The sequence below is a fragment of the Haliotis rubra genome, unplaced genomic scaffold (assembly GCF_003918875.1).
Source record: "Haliotis rubra isolate DU_JTF1 unplaced genomic scaffold, ASM391887v1 Scf866, whole genome shotgun sequence".
NCBI classification, from domain to species: domain Eukaryota; kingdom Metazoa; phylum Mollusca; class Gastropoda; order Lepetellida; family Haliotidae; genus Haliotis; species Haliotis rubra.
In genome coordinates this window covers 416,965-433,103 of record NW_025767597.1, presented here as the reverse complement: position 1 = coordinate 433,103, position 16,139 = coordinate 416,965, and the positions used below count along the sequence as shown (strand labels likewise).

At 38.8% G+C, this 16,139-nt stretch overlaps 3 protein-coding genes across 3 annotated transcripts; 1 reads left to right on the top strand and 2 right to left on the bottom strand.

The window, feature by feature from the left end:
- Positions 1–2,254: 2,254 nt before the first annotated feature.
- Positions 2,255–3,995, top strand: LOC124263025. The gene is made up of 3 exons (XM_046697636.1): positions 2,255–2,378; positions 2,798–2,910; positions 3,492–3,995. Exons 1-3 carry the CDS (start codon positions 2,255–2,257, stop codon positions 3,993–3,995), a joined length of 741 nt encoding a protein of 246 aa, XP_046553592.1.
- A 1,430-nt stretch (positions 3,996–5,425) lies between these two features.
- Positions 5,426–7,003, bottom strand: LOC124263039. Its single transcript, XM_046697656.1, has one exon. It carries the CDS (start codon positions 6,773–6,775, stop codon positions 5,810–5,812), a length of 966 nt encoding a protein of 321 aa, XP_046553612.1. The 5' UTR covers positions 6,776–7,003; the 3' UTR covers positions 5,426–5,809.
- A 40-nt stretch (positions 7,004–7,043) lies between these two features.
- Positions 7,044–8,878, bottom strand: LOC124263024. The gene is made up of 2 exons (XM_046697635.1): positions 8,429–8,878; positions 7,044–7,289 (listed from the first exon to the last, which is right to left on the bottom strand). Exons 1-2 carry the CDS (start codon positions 8,750–8,752, stop codon positions 7,044–7,046), a joined length of 570 nt encoding a protein of 189 aa, XP_046553591.1. The 5' UTR covers positions 8,753–8,878.
- Between the last annotated feature and the right edge of the window lie 7,261 nt (positions 8,879–16,139).

Sequence of the window (16,139 nt, the reverse complement as noted above, 5' to 3'; positions counted from 1 at the left end):
ATTAGACACATCATTCTCTACACACGGGCTGCGAGTACGAACGCCATTTTGCAGGTCCCTTTGAGTGTTCACCGGCTCTACCGTGTTGGTCTTTATTTCCTCATTACCAACAACCGCGCACATGCCGTTCCTCGCCAATACCAATATACTAACTCGACTTGCGAGGAGCCAAATGTCTTCTTGATACAACTCGCAGATGTCTTACCGCCACCGCTAATGTGGGTCAGGGTCAAGGTCACATTCGCGGAGAAGCCGTACCAAATTTTACGTTGTGAAGGAAATCAAGTCAAGAAGGACTGCAGTTATTACGTTAATTCCAGAAACAGTTATTACGTTAATTACAGAAACAGTTATTACGTTAATTACAGAAACAGTTATTAACGAAGGATTTCGCGGAAGCAGCAGAAATGGTAGTGTGATCTTTATGAAGCATTACGTCAAATATTACACCGATCGAGCAAGGAAACGTTGAAATCTGAGTTCCACCATATGTGTTACGGGGTTGGGAGTAGGTATGTCCTATGTTAGTGTCCCAGCGAACAACTTTATTTCACAAGTTTTGATGATGCGCCAATGATTTGTGCTCATCCTAACCAGCCGCAGATCACGTTTAAGGCGTGATGTAACGAGAGATGACATATGCACGTGAAACCTAACCGAGCAGATGTCGAAAACAGTAGGGGTCATCTCAGGTACATATTGTTGAGATTTCCAACATGAGCTTCACCATGGGGACAATCTCCAAACAGCACGTTTATCTTAACTCTATGAACAATTACACATTGACCCAACAAACAGGTATCAAATTCAAATGAAATTATTTTTTCTGTGAGAAGTTCCACCAAACTTTGTTAATTTTAATCCACACAACTTTATATGCACCACTGTAGCTATATATCTGTCCCAATTTTGCTTCCCTGTCTCACTCAGCAGGGAATATCGGATTAGATCTTTGGAACGGCCCCTCTAAATTTAACAGCAGCACAGGCCCCCAGGCGTAATAAAACTGACAGCCAACTACATTATCTTTATTGTTTTAACGTAATTGAAGAAACATTTTAAGGCAAATATTTCAGAAATCGTAAAAGATCTGTGAACTCACAGAAGTGACAAAGGGTGGGAATTGCCTAACAGTTTAAATATGTTTACAATTATACATGTATTTACTTCACATCTATGACTAGTAAAATGCAACATTACAAGAAGCATAAAACTGCTTATGGGCTGCGGTTAATGTGGAAGCTCTTAAACGCCACAGTTTCAGGAAAAGTGCATCTTCAGGCATTTTGTTGGTTTTAATAAGTAATTCATAAAACATATTTTGGCAAACTATTGTTGACAGTGCTTCAAAAGCAAAACACCAAAAGTGAGCCATAAAGTGTGTGTTTTAAACGGGAGTTTAACACTTATCTTTTTAACTTTGAGCGCTTGAACGTTTTGGTTTGTTTGAATCAACTTCTGAGCCGATGATCATCTAGGTTTACCCATGAAGCCATCTTCTCGAGGCAAAGGGGAGTTCACTAACTGTAAAATTCCAATTTCCACCCTTTGCGTAACCAGCCTGAAATTGCTGAATAGTATTTTGGCTGTATTAATGCACTCTATGCATCAACTACTGCGTAACAAGAAATCGACATCCGGGTCGTAAACATGATGGCTGCCGTGTAGATTTCAGAGTCTTTTGAAGGATTTGCAAAATATGTTTACTGCACATCGGGCGTCGACAAATATCTTTCAACTTGTTTTATGTTTTTATTCAACTTGCTTTAGTGATTTGATGCACTTCGAGAGGTAAGACCTGTGCTATTACAATAACACATTGAATATCGATAAGGTTGTCTTGACTTAATAAGCACCGCCGTTATATTTGAATCAGTTGAATGTGACATGAGAGGTGGAATCTGATTAGTCAGTAGGTGGGGCTCGAAATAGACATTGGCGGTGCTGCGATCGAACCACGAATTCCAGTGAGTGAGTTTGGGTTTACGCGGCTTTTAGCAATATTCCAGCAATATCACGGCGTAAGAGCATTCGTAACTACTCGTGTCATGCGGGATAGAGGGGTTTCAGTGCCCATGATGCAGTGCGCGGCCGCCATGTTGGTTGTCAACCTTGGAAGCGCGAAAAGTAAACAAGTGCGATATTCCACCTGATGCCGATATGCCCGTTTCATGCGCGGTGTTTAAATGTAGTAATCGTGCAACCCGAGACAAGAAGAGATTTTTCAGATTCCCAGCTATTATTAGTAATAGTGATGAGAAAACAAAGAGATCTCAGTCAGAAACGGCGCCGTTTGTGGTTTGCAGCTGTCAATCGGGAGGATCTTGCATTCAAGGATACCAAATACATGCGTGTGTGCAGCGATCATTTTGTTGGTGGTAAGTACAATATGTGGCTATGGCCGGTAACTCTGCGTAATACGAAAGTAGGTTCGGTTGTCTTACTAATCAAACTCGTTATCCTGTCAGTAGTAGTATGACACCGATAGAAGGAATTATCTGTCTTTCCAAACCAGCTCTGGCGTGACGAAATTATTCGTTTCTGCGTCGACATGATCAATTCAATACACGAATTTTAACCCGCTTCGCTGAATTATATAAGGCCACAATATATGAAATAGTCCAGGTGATCTGTGACATATCAGGCTAAATTGAGGCTGTCACCGATAATTTAACAGTAGGAACATGCCTGAACTCTGCATGCCTCCATACTGCAGTACAGTTATGCAGTTAACACCACAAGACAATAATTGTGTAATATTGTGATGATGACGATAATAATCAAATAATCTTCTCAGGTTCTCCTTCGGCCTTGTATCAGGACACCCATCCCGATTGGATACCAACTTTGAAACTTGGCTATGGCAAGGCTGACAATGACAACAAGGGTTCTCGTTTCTCCCGTCTGCAGGTAAAGTAAGGGGACCGTTCATAATTTATGGCTGGGGGGTGATGGTGATGATTTTAAGGGGGGTCACCCATTTTGATTTTGTTCTGAGGAGGTAGGGGGGTCAGCAATTTTGTACACAAATTTCTTGGGGGGTCAGCAATTTTGTACATGGAAATATTTAATAATTAGGCTTACAAAATATGGGAAGGGGGGTAATTGATTTTGTACACAACATGCAGAGGGGGGTCACTTACTTTGTGCATAAATTTTAGGGGTGCCAGTCACATTGTTCATGGTTCTCCATAAAAATCATCATCACCCCCCTGGCCATAATTTATGAAGGGTCCCTAAACATGTTTAATATTTTTTATGTATGTATATTTCATATGTTACTGACTTGTGACACTTAATTAAATGAAATGTTTCTGTCTTTCTGTTCATTTTGAAATTCCTTGAACATTCAAAAGAAGTCAAATTGAGGGGTGCAAGGTTAATTGATTTTTTGCTGTAGTATGTAACACAGATATTCCCCTCAATCTTAAAAATTATTTACATCATATATATAAGGTTTATTGTAAGGACTTGTGTTCTTTGTCATTTAGGAGCGCAAGGAAGCATCAAGACTCCGGAACCTGCGGTTTGATCTTGAAGTTGAAGAGGAACTTTGTGAGGCAGAATCAGACACTGAACCAGTAGATCAAGAGCATGATATTACACCCGAACAGGAACTTAAAAGTTGCAAAATTGAAATTGACATTCTTAAGTCAGAAAATGAATCTTTAAAACATGAGAATAATCTACTTAAGAAGATAGTTCATAAAATGAAAGCAAATAATACTGAAGACTTTGAAGGTGATGATGATAAAGTACGATATTATACTGGTCTGCCTTCGTTTGTAACACTAATTGCATTGTTCAATCTTGTATCATATGGAATTTGTCAGTCTTCACATTCATCTCTGACAAAGTTTCAAAAGTTAATTATTACATTAATGAGACTCAGACTGAATTTACCCACTCTTGACCTAAGTTACAGGTTTGGTGTCAGCAAAGCTACAATTTCAGGACATTTAATCAGGTTATGGATGTCTTGTACATCAACTTAAAACAACTTGTGTTCTGGCCAGATAGAGAGGATTTATGGAAAACAATGCCAATGGTATTCAGAAGGTATTTTGGACGCAGAGTGTCTGTTATTATAGACTGTTTTGAGATTTTTATTGATAGACCATCCAATTTGACAGCTAGAACCCAGACATGGTCAACGTACAAGCATCATAATACTGTAAAATATCTTATTGGCATCACTCCCCAAGGTTCTGTAAGTTACATTTCTGAGGGATGGGGAGGTCGTGTTAGTGATAAGTATTTAACAAATAATAGTGATTTCACCAATCATCTTCTCCACGGTGATATAGTATTAGCAGATAGAGGCTTTGATATACAAGAAATTATTGGTTCTGTAGGAGCGGAGTTAAGGATTCCAGCATTTACACGAGGTAAACCACAGTTAAGTGGCACTGAAGTAGAGGAAACAAGAAAAATTGCCAATGTAAGAATTCATGTTGAAAGAGTTATTGGTAGTGTCCGTCAAAAATACATGATCCTCAGCAGCACTATTCCCATTGATTACCTAATGACAAAGAATAATGAAACTGATCCATTACTTGACAAGCTTGTCCATGTTTGCTGTGCACTTACCAACATGTGTCCATCAGTTGTTCCATTTGAGTGAAGGCTACTTATATCTTGTGAGACTTACAAAAGATGAAAAACATAAATGAAAGGTCAAATGTGTTTAATGTTGGCATATTTAGCACTCGGTGATACACCCACCTTGACATGTTCAATGGCGACTAGAACCACATTGTAGTTTGCATCTGATATACTATTATCTGAAAATTATGTAATCTATGTTTCTAACATGACCATGATCAATGTTGTTCACTCCAAGTTTTAAAAAGGTATTATTTGATAACTTCATCATTAATGATCATAGATGTGTTCAGATTGAATTAAGTTTAAAATGTCACTGGCAAGGAGGGCTAGTTATGTAAAACTGTCGCTTGCCCATATCATACTTCACAGGCCCTGCAAAATATCAATATCAGCATGCACATTGGTCAGGCCTGGTATTATGCTTGGTAATTACAGATGGTAGGTTATTGTCAACCCTTTGAAACAATACATTTGTATTGTAGTAATGGTTCCTAACTTCTTTTGCGCAATGCTGTTAACATTTTCTATATAGTGATCTTCGTGTGGCAAGAGATAATATATATCACTAAACTTTTGAGGACAGACTTTTAACACCTTAATCATGTTAATAAATGACTTCATCATATTCATGTACATTAAACAAAGAACAAATTATCTGATATACTGAACCAGTTGGGATAGCTTTGCTTTAACAGTATATTACTGGCCCGATTCACAATCAGCTAGGCAGCAGCAAGTAGCTATTTCAAACACTGTGATGTGTTGTCATTATTCAAGCAGATCATATGTCACAAAATTATTTGTAAGTGAAGTCACATCTTATTCAAATGACTTTACTGATATTTTGTTTCACACAATAATTCAGCTGCATAATTATCCCAGCAACTATTGATGTCATAGACCATTTCACAAACCAATGGAAAATATTTCATACACAAGTCTATGAGTTACTGCTCAAATGTACAATCTGTCAATTATAGTAATAAAACTATTCTTAATGTGCTGAAACATTATCTGTGATTATTTTTGTTCTATGTTGGCCTTGGTGTAGTGCCAACAAAATATGACATCAATATCATTTTGAGAACAAGTTCAATAAAGAGGTGGTGTGTCATCACAGACACAGAACAAGTTGCTTGGTGTCAGCGAGGCTTGAGACACATAAGTAAAGTTATACTGATAAGATATTGTTCATGAAACATCACTCTTCACTATTGTGTTTCCGCTTCTTTCTTGTGTTATTTGTAGAACAGTGTTTACAATACCATTTCCCTTTCGGTTTTCGCACAAGACCAACACACTTGAAGTGAAACCATCTGACTGTACATTCTTTCCCATCACAGCCAATATACCTCCTTCCATCTTCTGGCTTCTGGCATGTACAAAACACTTCCTTGTCGACTCTTTCTTCAGCAACCCTTGTACATGTGTTCAAGAAATGACGTGCAACAATCTCTGGTAGAATAATGGATGTGAAGAACTGCATTGCATGATCAGCTACTGGTTTCCAAAATACCATACAAGGTGTAATTCTTTCCACAAATATATCATTGTTTGTCCAAACAACAAAGTCACAGTAATCATGATTAGTTACAAATAGCTGTGTTTGCACCTGGTAATAATACTGACTGTCCCTTTTTAATTGCAGTGACCCATTAATCTCCTCTAAGTAAACTATGTTACTATCAACAAAGTCATCCTTTGCACAGAATGGACACTTAATCTCAAGACAGCCCCTTCCACAACAGCCACAGTCCACAATACCATCAGGAGTTGCCCCAAGATGTGGATACTCACAGCTGAGGAATAAGCCACATTCCTCAACACTGAAGTTATGGTGACGCTCAGAAGACAATTTCTCATAGGTGTCCCTAGCTGTTACTTCATGGCTACATCCCCATCTCGTAGCTGGATTAGAAAACTTGACCTCAGTCGGGTAACAGATGTGGCGAAGTAAACTCCTCGAAGGGTCAGACAGTGATGTACGATTGACACTCTTCATCTTTGATGCTGTTATACGGCCAGCCCTGAACTGAAACCAAACTGGGGAACACGCTTGGTTTCTTGTTGCTGCTTCAACTGCTGAAACCTCCTCTGCTGTAATGTTTAGTTGATTTATAACGTTGTGACAGTGTAGTAAAACATCATTGTATGGGATGCCAACCATACTTTCATCAAATAGTTCAGTGATCACTTGAGGAAATTGTTGTTGTAATGGTACAGGTACATACTGATCACTGTAATCACTATGAACCGCAAGACAAGATGGTTTATCTGCATTAATAGTGCGAAGGAAATTGTCAAAACTGACGGTAGATGCAGGTTTTAACTCCTTGATATGTTTAGCACTTGATGAAGTCGAACATGTCGTAGAACCCTCAATTAACAGGTCAAGTTTCTTTTCAAAGTCTTTGATGAGGTGAAATCAATCTTTCTTAGACATGCATAGTTAACCTTTTAAGAGAAGCTGGAAGTTTCCAGTATGCAGGTTGCTGTGTGACAGTGGCGGTTTCTCTTAATCTCACAATAGCTTCAACAGCAAACATCATACTTGCCACATGTGAGCATGATTCACCCAAACCCGCCATACAGTTACAATGAGCTGATAAAACTGTGCCAGCGTCATCAGTGATAAACCAGGGCTGCAATGGAGCTTCGTTCAAGCGCTGGGAATGCATAACCTGTGAAAATACAGTGCAGGAATTAATTTTTGTTCAGACATAATGCTATATGATATTAAGAAATTGATTGAAATGTGGCAGTTTTACTAAACCAAGGCTTTTCATCGCAGCACACTGAAGGCAATTAGTATGTACAAAATTTTATTAACACACTAAAGACATTTTGGATTTTGTATCAACATTATCTCTACTGTTAAATCAGTGTAAAGGTAATTAAAATATTGCTGTACTCTACACAGGTTTGCCACAGATGACGAAAGTTCAAACTCCATACTTTCCCTGACTTATCCCTGACCAATTTGATTTTTCACTGATCAAAATTAAAAGAAAACAAATAAAATTTCGGCCTCCAAACTCCCCCTACAGCCGACCTTTCTATCCATTTTACTTAAGACAAAGTAAAATATTTAGACAAAGTAATCAAACAAACACAGAGATCAATCTAACATCAAGATGAAGTGTATGACACAGAAATATTACCTCTGGCAAACTCTGACACATAAGTTTTGATTTTCTTTTTTAATTTCAATGTTTTCATTTTAAAGTCCCTGTTGCAAGATTGAGGATCACCTCCAGGAAAAGGGTGACTTTGTATAGTATGAAATCTTACTGGTAGAAATACTGACATTTTCAACAAAAAAAACACACAAAGAACATAGACATTGATAGTAAGAGGTCAAAACAGTAGCTGGGACAGTATTTGAGTCAAACCCAAACATAAAAAGTTCAGCAGAGAGCTTGAGATTGAATATTTGGTCACATTTCTGTGTCAAACATCCTTGGAAGTTATTCCAAAATATGTCTACAAATGGACACTGCCAAAACAAGTAAATTAAAGTTGATAATACCAATATCTATACAAAAACACATTTAATACAGACATGGAACTCAAATTCATACAATCGTTGCCTCAGTGAAGTTTGAAAAGAACTAGTTTTCCCTGACTTTTTTCCAAAACTTCAATTTTCACTGACTTTTGTAACAAAATTCCCTGATCTTGAAAAAATAATTTCTTCCCTGACTTTTCCCTGACCTGTGGCAACCCTGCTACATAAACAGAGCCTATGTTATATTTAGAATATTATCATTGTATATTTGCAAACACATTTGTTGATGTAGGTAAACTATTGTTTACTTACTTTTGACATCACGACATGAATGGCCTTTCCATCTTGGACGGATAAATGCACATATGAGACGATGTCTCGTACCCAACCACACACAAATCTGTCATATGCTTCCAGACTCCTATAGTTTCTCATATCGGATAAACTATAAAAAGGACTAGGGCTGAACACCAGATAGTTCACGATGTCGACATAGTTTGTTGCCGGCAAATACTTGTGGTCGTCACTCCAATCCGATCTGGGAATCCTGTACGGATCTTCGTTGTCTATCACAATAGTCTTCTCGATATATCGTATGCGAGATGCTTTATCCAGTAAGTTTGCATAATTCTCCATGACAGATGGTTAGATGACGGACTGAAGCAGACAGACGTATGCGTAGACGATAGTTGCTAGTGACGCTATGGTTGCTGGGGACGCGAATGACAACCAACATGGCGGCGCGCACGGAATCACGGGATAACTCTGAAACCCTCTATATGACATACAGGTTATATGGAGCTGAACCACCTTATAACGATAAGAGTGAACCACAACATCTATATAATACATTGTAACCAGTCAGCTTATCATTTGTATAATTGTCCTTGCATCTACAGAATGTACCCAGAATCCGTGGGTGAGCCATATGAATATGTATGTAGCATTGAATCTCTCCCATTCAAAACAGGTCTCACTTCCTATAAGACATCATGATGAACGCTTTTGACATTATTTGTGAAAATGATATACCAACGCTAACGAGAATAACACAAAGCTTCATTGACCGTAATAATCTGAAATAAACCCTACAAATAGAAACAATTAAACCCTTTCTACATTCACAGGATACCTCTCTCGTGAGGAAAGTTGATTGCAAGATTCCATCCATGTCATGATAGTTGTTTTGTCATCCAAACGTCCTGTGACACTCTTTGAAATCATGGCAAAACAGCATGCTCGATTCTGCCTCAAAAGTTCCCAAATGTAAACAAAAAACAATGTCTGGAGCTGCTGGAAATTTGAGTGTCGGAAAGTTGAAGACATCCCACTTGTCACACAGCCTTTAGGAGAGTTGATTATACTCTGAATGTGTATGCAAAGACCTAAGTATGAAACAAATGAGGCGTTCTTACCCCTCTCTTGTATGACTATTTCCGGCATGTCAACCACTCAAACGTATTTGGTCACTTTTTTTGGCCAAATCATATTACCTTGTTTTGATTTTACCAACCCTAGCAGAAATTCCGATTCACATGTATTGAAAGAAACTAATGTGGAAGAAGGGGAGCACACTTTATCATGGGGATGCATATTTATTGTCTAACTATTTTTCCAAAAGTATTTCATAGATGTTATCAGTGCGGTAGGCCAGCATTTTCTCAGTGCATAGAAAACGTAAGTGCAAAGGAATATCCCATCTTGGCTATCCTTAGAAACATAATCCCTCAGGTAAAAGTGCGAAATAACAGTGACAACTTTATGAATGAACCACTGAAATTTAGTGATGACATCAAGTGTTCTCGAAAACTATTCACACAAATTGCTTGAAAATGTAAGTATTTACAAGTTTCTGTTGTTGTAATGCAGCTGTGTAATCTATTAAACGATGTTGTAGGAATTTGAAATTGCTTCTGTAAGGTTTCAGTAGACGTTCATGTGTTGGAACACGAATTACTAATGGGAAATGTATTTTACCATCTAATGTAATCAGTGGTGTGGAGGTTACTATGTATTAATGCTTTTGGAATCAGTTGTAATCTAAAATCTTCTCAAACATCTACGGTCTAATCCAGAGAGATACGACACTTTCTATTGTATCAAGAGTGTCTGTTTCGGTGTTTTTTATGTCCATCCTCCATATCCAGCCTTGGCATGTGATGGAATCTTGACCACAGTTTACATTGCCACAACTGTGGCACTACAATACATGCCTATCATTTATTACCATAATGCTCGATAATCGACACATGAACACCTAATATTTTACAGTTAATCACGCAGACTTCCCAGGTCCTTCTTCTTTATTTCCTCAGTTTCTTCACAGGAGGAGGAGACAAGGCCGTGGACAGAATAACCTTTCACCAGTACGTGCAGTTATATTTGATATTCATGAATTGTTTGCTATTACTTAAATACGTTTTCTGTTTGGTTAAATATTCCAATCTTATTTCTTTCATACTTTCATACAGTTTCATATAATGTGTCCTTGACTTACTGAAAGATCAACTAATTAATGTCTAATTACTAGAGTCCACATTTGTTACATGAAAATGACCGTCTGAAATATAGCCTGTTATAATCAATTGTTGAATCACATCATGGCAGGCGTGGCAGCTAGTATAGAATAACTATCCAGGGCCGTGGACAGAATAACGTTTCACCAGTAGGTGCAATTGATTTTGATATTCATTAATTGTTCTACACTGCTCAAATACTTGTTCATGTGTGGTTAAATATTCTAATCTGATTTCTTACACTCTTCGATAGAGTTCCATCAATACGTCCTTGGCATACTGAAAGATCAATCAGTTCATGTATAATACCAGAGTCCACATTTAGTACATGAACATGACTTGAAAATGACCTTCTGAAATATAGTCTCTATTCATCAGCCGATACAGACAGCGATGGTGTGACACAACGCACCAACCCACTTACTCCAGTCTGGCTGGGAGAGACATCCTCCTTTTATCATGGCGGGGCTCCGGGAATCTCCGATAGATATGTCGCTGGGTTTCTGTGAGTAAAACATCAACACAAAATATACAACATACAATATACTCGCATAATGATGACAGATGGTAGTCCATGATAATTCTTTATAAGTGATATCTATTTAGATAGCCTAAGATAGCGTCAATTAAGTGAAATAACATACAGGTACAAATACAACTTCTACACCACCTTTTGAAAGTGTAAACTGTCCAGGTGGCTGGACAAGCTTGGTATTGCTGCCAGGATGGGGTTGAAAGCAGTTCTCAGACAGGATTTCTATGCAGCAACCTATGGACTGATTGACAATAGTACCTTTGATCCATTGCCTGTAAGTATGAAACCGACCAGTTGTTCATGTATATATATCTTGCGTGCATGTACACGACGCACACTTCTCTGGTTTTACCCATTCCATGCTGATGGATCAAATGTCAATTTTTCAAGGATAGTTTTTAATTTTTTAAAAAGGACCAACCCACTAAACCAAACCTTCCTCAGGGGATGTGGTTGGTTTGTGTAGGGGTGGGGTTGGTACGGTGGCATCCTCTTGATAATGATGCATTGGGAATATCAGACATATGTAGCACCTACAACAATCAATCAGCGAATTTCAGTGAACCATCCTGTCAGAATGGCCTGCAGTTATAACTTTAAGCCCAGTGGGGTATGTTTCACTGAAAATTCAAGACTGAATAATCTGAAACCAATCAAATTGAATAATGCTTTTAGTCATGACTGAAGTTATTAAAACAGGCGGAGAAACATGTCAAAGTCGGATGAATGTTATACATGTGTTTCAGGAATGAAATAATTACCCACCATGAAATTAATTTGATTAAATGTAACTAGTACTTAGCGCTAATTGATACAAAAGCTGAAACCAAGGAAAAACTACTACTGCTACTGCTGCTACTACTACTACTACTACTACTACTACTGCTGCTACTACTACTACTACTACTACTACTACTGCTACTGCTACTGCTGCTGCTGCTGCTGCTGCTACTACTAAAACTACTAAGAAAGAAAGAAAAATGAATAATTACGAGTTAATATTTGTAGAACCAGTTCCTGATTAAAGCTTACGAGTCGCTTAACGGTTTATGTGTGGGTTACCCTATGTTGCTTTATATACTTATACGTCGTGTGAAAAGAAGTGAACAGAGTCAGTTACGGCTTTCTTACTTACTGATGGAAACTCACGACGTCTACGACACTTGCTCCACCATGGGACAAAAATCTGCAATATACAAGTAGATAGAAGCGACAAAACCCTTTTATTCATAAGAAATCTCTGTCCAAATCAGAGTCGATTGTACAGTTGTGACTGTATCATAAGCAGATATTTGTTTCAGCAGTATTACAGCTGTATGATGTTGTTTGTAAACAAATCGGGTCTGAACCACATAGTCCAGTGATTGTCCCCATGCGATACGGTGACAGAGCATGTGTTTATGAATCACTATGAAATAGTGATGATACCGGGTGTTTGTGTTAAGGTGGGCGTATCCTGCCCCACCGGCGGCACCCGTCATAAACATATGCTAAGTCTAGTCAATTGTTCACCGGAAATAATTCGGGAACGTTTGTTATAATCATAATAGAGAATTACATCGGACATCATTTTTGTCAGTGATGCATCAGATTTGGAAATGTCCTCCACATGTCTACCATACAACTTCTTGAAAGCTTTACTGAGGCCTTGAATGTTGTAATTCGGTAGACGAATGTTACCACGTCCCAGGTACGCCATAGCTTCATGTGTATAGTTGATGACAGATCACTCAAAGGGTACTGTTTGTCTAATCCCAGTATGCATGAAACTCATCTATTCTTTAATTTTTACAAAAATGAAATACATGTATAAATGTCATCGAGGTTTATTTGATATGGTGGTAATGGATTGTGCGGGAGAATGTAAAGGTCGTAGATACAAGAAATGTGTGTGTGGTTTTACGCCGCTTTTCATATTGCAGCACCGTCACGGCGTGGGACACCCGAATTTAGGCTTCCCACGTTCTACACGAGGGAAATCGAATCCGGGTCTTAAAGTGACGACGATTACACCTAGAATGTCGCACCTAGCCTACGAATTATATCCATGACAAGGAATTATTATTTGTATGGACAGAAAAGTGTTCGTTTGTTAATTTGTTTGTTGCTTAATGCTGCACTCAGCAATATTCCACCTATGTGGCGGCAGTATGTAAATAATGGAGTCTGGACCAGAAAATCCTGGGATCAACATTATGAACACTGATCCACCCAATTGGGATACGATGATATGTGTCAACCAAGTTGAGTCTGATCACCCGATTCTGTTAGTCGCCGCTTACGGCAAGTATAGGATGCTGAAGACCAATTCTAACCCGCATTTTCACGGATCAGAAAGATCTTCAGTCAGGTATGTGGAAATGAAAGGCACGTACCCTGCAACCAGAGCCACACGAAGTCCAGCCACATCTGGTCCAATGATTAAGCTGGACTTATAGGATGTACCTTGAAAGACCCGTTTCAGCCGTGCAAAGTCACCAACAAGTTGGGCGTCCGATAATGTGATGTTAGCGTTGCGATGAAACGCATTTGGTTCTTGAAAAAAAATAAAATTAAAAGTGTATCAAAGACTGAGTGAGGTTGTTTTTACGATTTTCCCGCAATATTCCAACACTATCAAGGCATTATACAACAGAACTGACCTTCACACGTTGAACACGTAGTGACTATGCATGGGTGTTCGGCCTGTCGAAGCTTTAACCACTGTGATACCCCAGTATCCCTTCTGGTAAAAGTGCCTGATGTGGCAAACACGCTGTTACTTTTGTTAAGCATTTGAAAGACATAACCTACCATTTCCGAGTTCAAAGCCTGCAATATGGTAGCCTTTCTGTGATGAGTATTTAAGCAACAATTCGGCATTCGATGGGTCCCACTTTCCCTGTTTCCGCAGCAAAATGTTAAGGTCGAATATAAGTTTCACCCCTGTGCTGTGAACGAACTTGTTAAGTATATCCAAGTCTTCAGCTGCAAAGAGAAATTACAAACGTCTGAAAAGTGTAACGCATAAAGTAATGCAAAGACACAAATATGCATTGAAACTATCCAAAGCTTAGAAATTCCATTAATGGAACATTACAAGCCCCGAACGTAACCAGAGCATGATACACAATGGCACACAGTGATATCAATCTATGTTTTGGCAATGAGGCAGACTACTGGACCACAACTATCCTTGGCAGGGCCTAGATTTTCGAAGCTCTCTTAGCGCTAAGATTGTCGTAAGTTAATGTTAATGTATGGCACTTACGACTGTCTTAGCGCTAAGAGAGCTTCGAAAATCTAGGCCCAGGTTGTTGTTGTTATTTCTGCTTGTCTCAGGTATATGGCAGCGGTCTGTAAATAATCGAGTCTGGACCACACAATCCGGTGATCAACAGTGATCAACAGCATCAGCATCAATCTACGGAATTGGGACACGATGACATGTGTCAACCAAGTCAGCAAGCCTGACCATCCGATCAACGATCTTACGATAAGCATGGGTTACTGAAGATCAATTTTATCACGGATCTTCATGGCTACCTTTAACTATCTTAGACAGGTATTGATTCATGGGGTATCAGTTATTGAGTTCACGCTACTTTATTGTATTCAAGCGTTGTAACAATTATCAGTCATTAAGTATGTAAGTATCAAACGCTAACATCAGGGTATCTAACCAACCACACTGTTGCCACCTCAGCGTTATAATATATGAAGTGCATTGGAGACCTGTCTTGGCGCTACAATTTGGATTTGCGACCCTTTCCACAAAGCGTTAGGAGTATTACGACCTATCTCAACTGTACAGTTTATGAAAGGCTTTATAAATGACTAAATGCTACGAACGCTATGCAGATAGGGGCGCCGTTATGTACCTTCGAGTTTTATCATTAATCCAAGCCATTGAAGGACTTAGGCCAACATGTCTCATGTCCTAAAAGCCTTAATGACAAACAAAGGATAAACAGAAATTCACCCCCTAGTTAAGACACGTGTAATAGGGAGTTGTATACTTCCCATCGGAGTTCATATTGACAATACGATGTGACGTTGAGATTGACATCCAGTGATCGAGGGAAACCATTATCTTGAGCATACAAATCTTATGTGCGATTTCTATAATAATAACAATCATAGAAATACAGTTAACGATACAAATCTTAACGATTTCTTCAAGAACAGTTAAGGGCGAGTAGTCTTTCACAGGTACAGTATACTTACCCAGTAGTTTAATGGTAATGTTGTGTTGGAACTGTGGTGTGTTGCATGGGGATCAAATACCACGTGATCAGCCTCGGTGCCCCCGACCCTCAGATAAGAGGGAACAAGTTCTTTCACGAGTTTCTGTAGATTTGGTGAACTGTTTAATAATTGGGATGCAATTATTATCAAATATATTTGCCAACAGCCCATGGCTACAGTAAAATATACATACACCTAATGTTATGTTAGATGTTGGTTGGGTCGCCAAGTGGTACAAGCGTCTTTCCGCTATAATTTGGATTAGCGACCCTTAGTAGTATTACGACATACTCAACTATGAAGTTTGTAAAAGGCTTCTCATAATCAAACACTTTCTGGATAATCATGTTTTCGAAATTTGTAAAGTGATGATTTTCTGTAATTGACTGACTGAGTTTGGTTTTACGCCGCTTTTAGCAATACTCCAGCAACATCACGGCGGGGGACACCAGAAATGGGCTTCACACATTGTGCCCATGTGGGGATTCGTACCCGGGTCTTCGGCGTGACGAGCCAACGCTTTAACCACTAGGCTACCCCACCACCCCTTTCTGTAATTGAACCAAGATGTAATGTTGAATCAGATATATGCACTCAGTAAATAAACTCCAAAACAGTATGTCAAGTTTCTTCTTTTTTTGAGTAAATGTATGTATATTCAGAGACACTGTTCACCTAGTCACACAAGGTGCACCGATTTCCTGTACACAGTTACCTCCCTTAGGTGTTCTACAATCCTGTGACG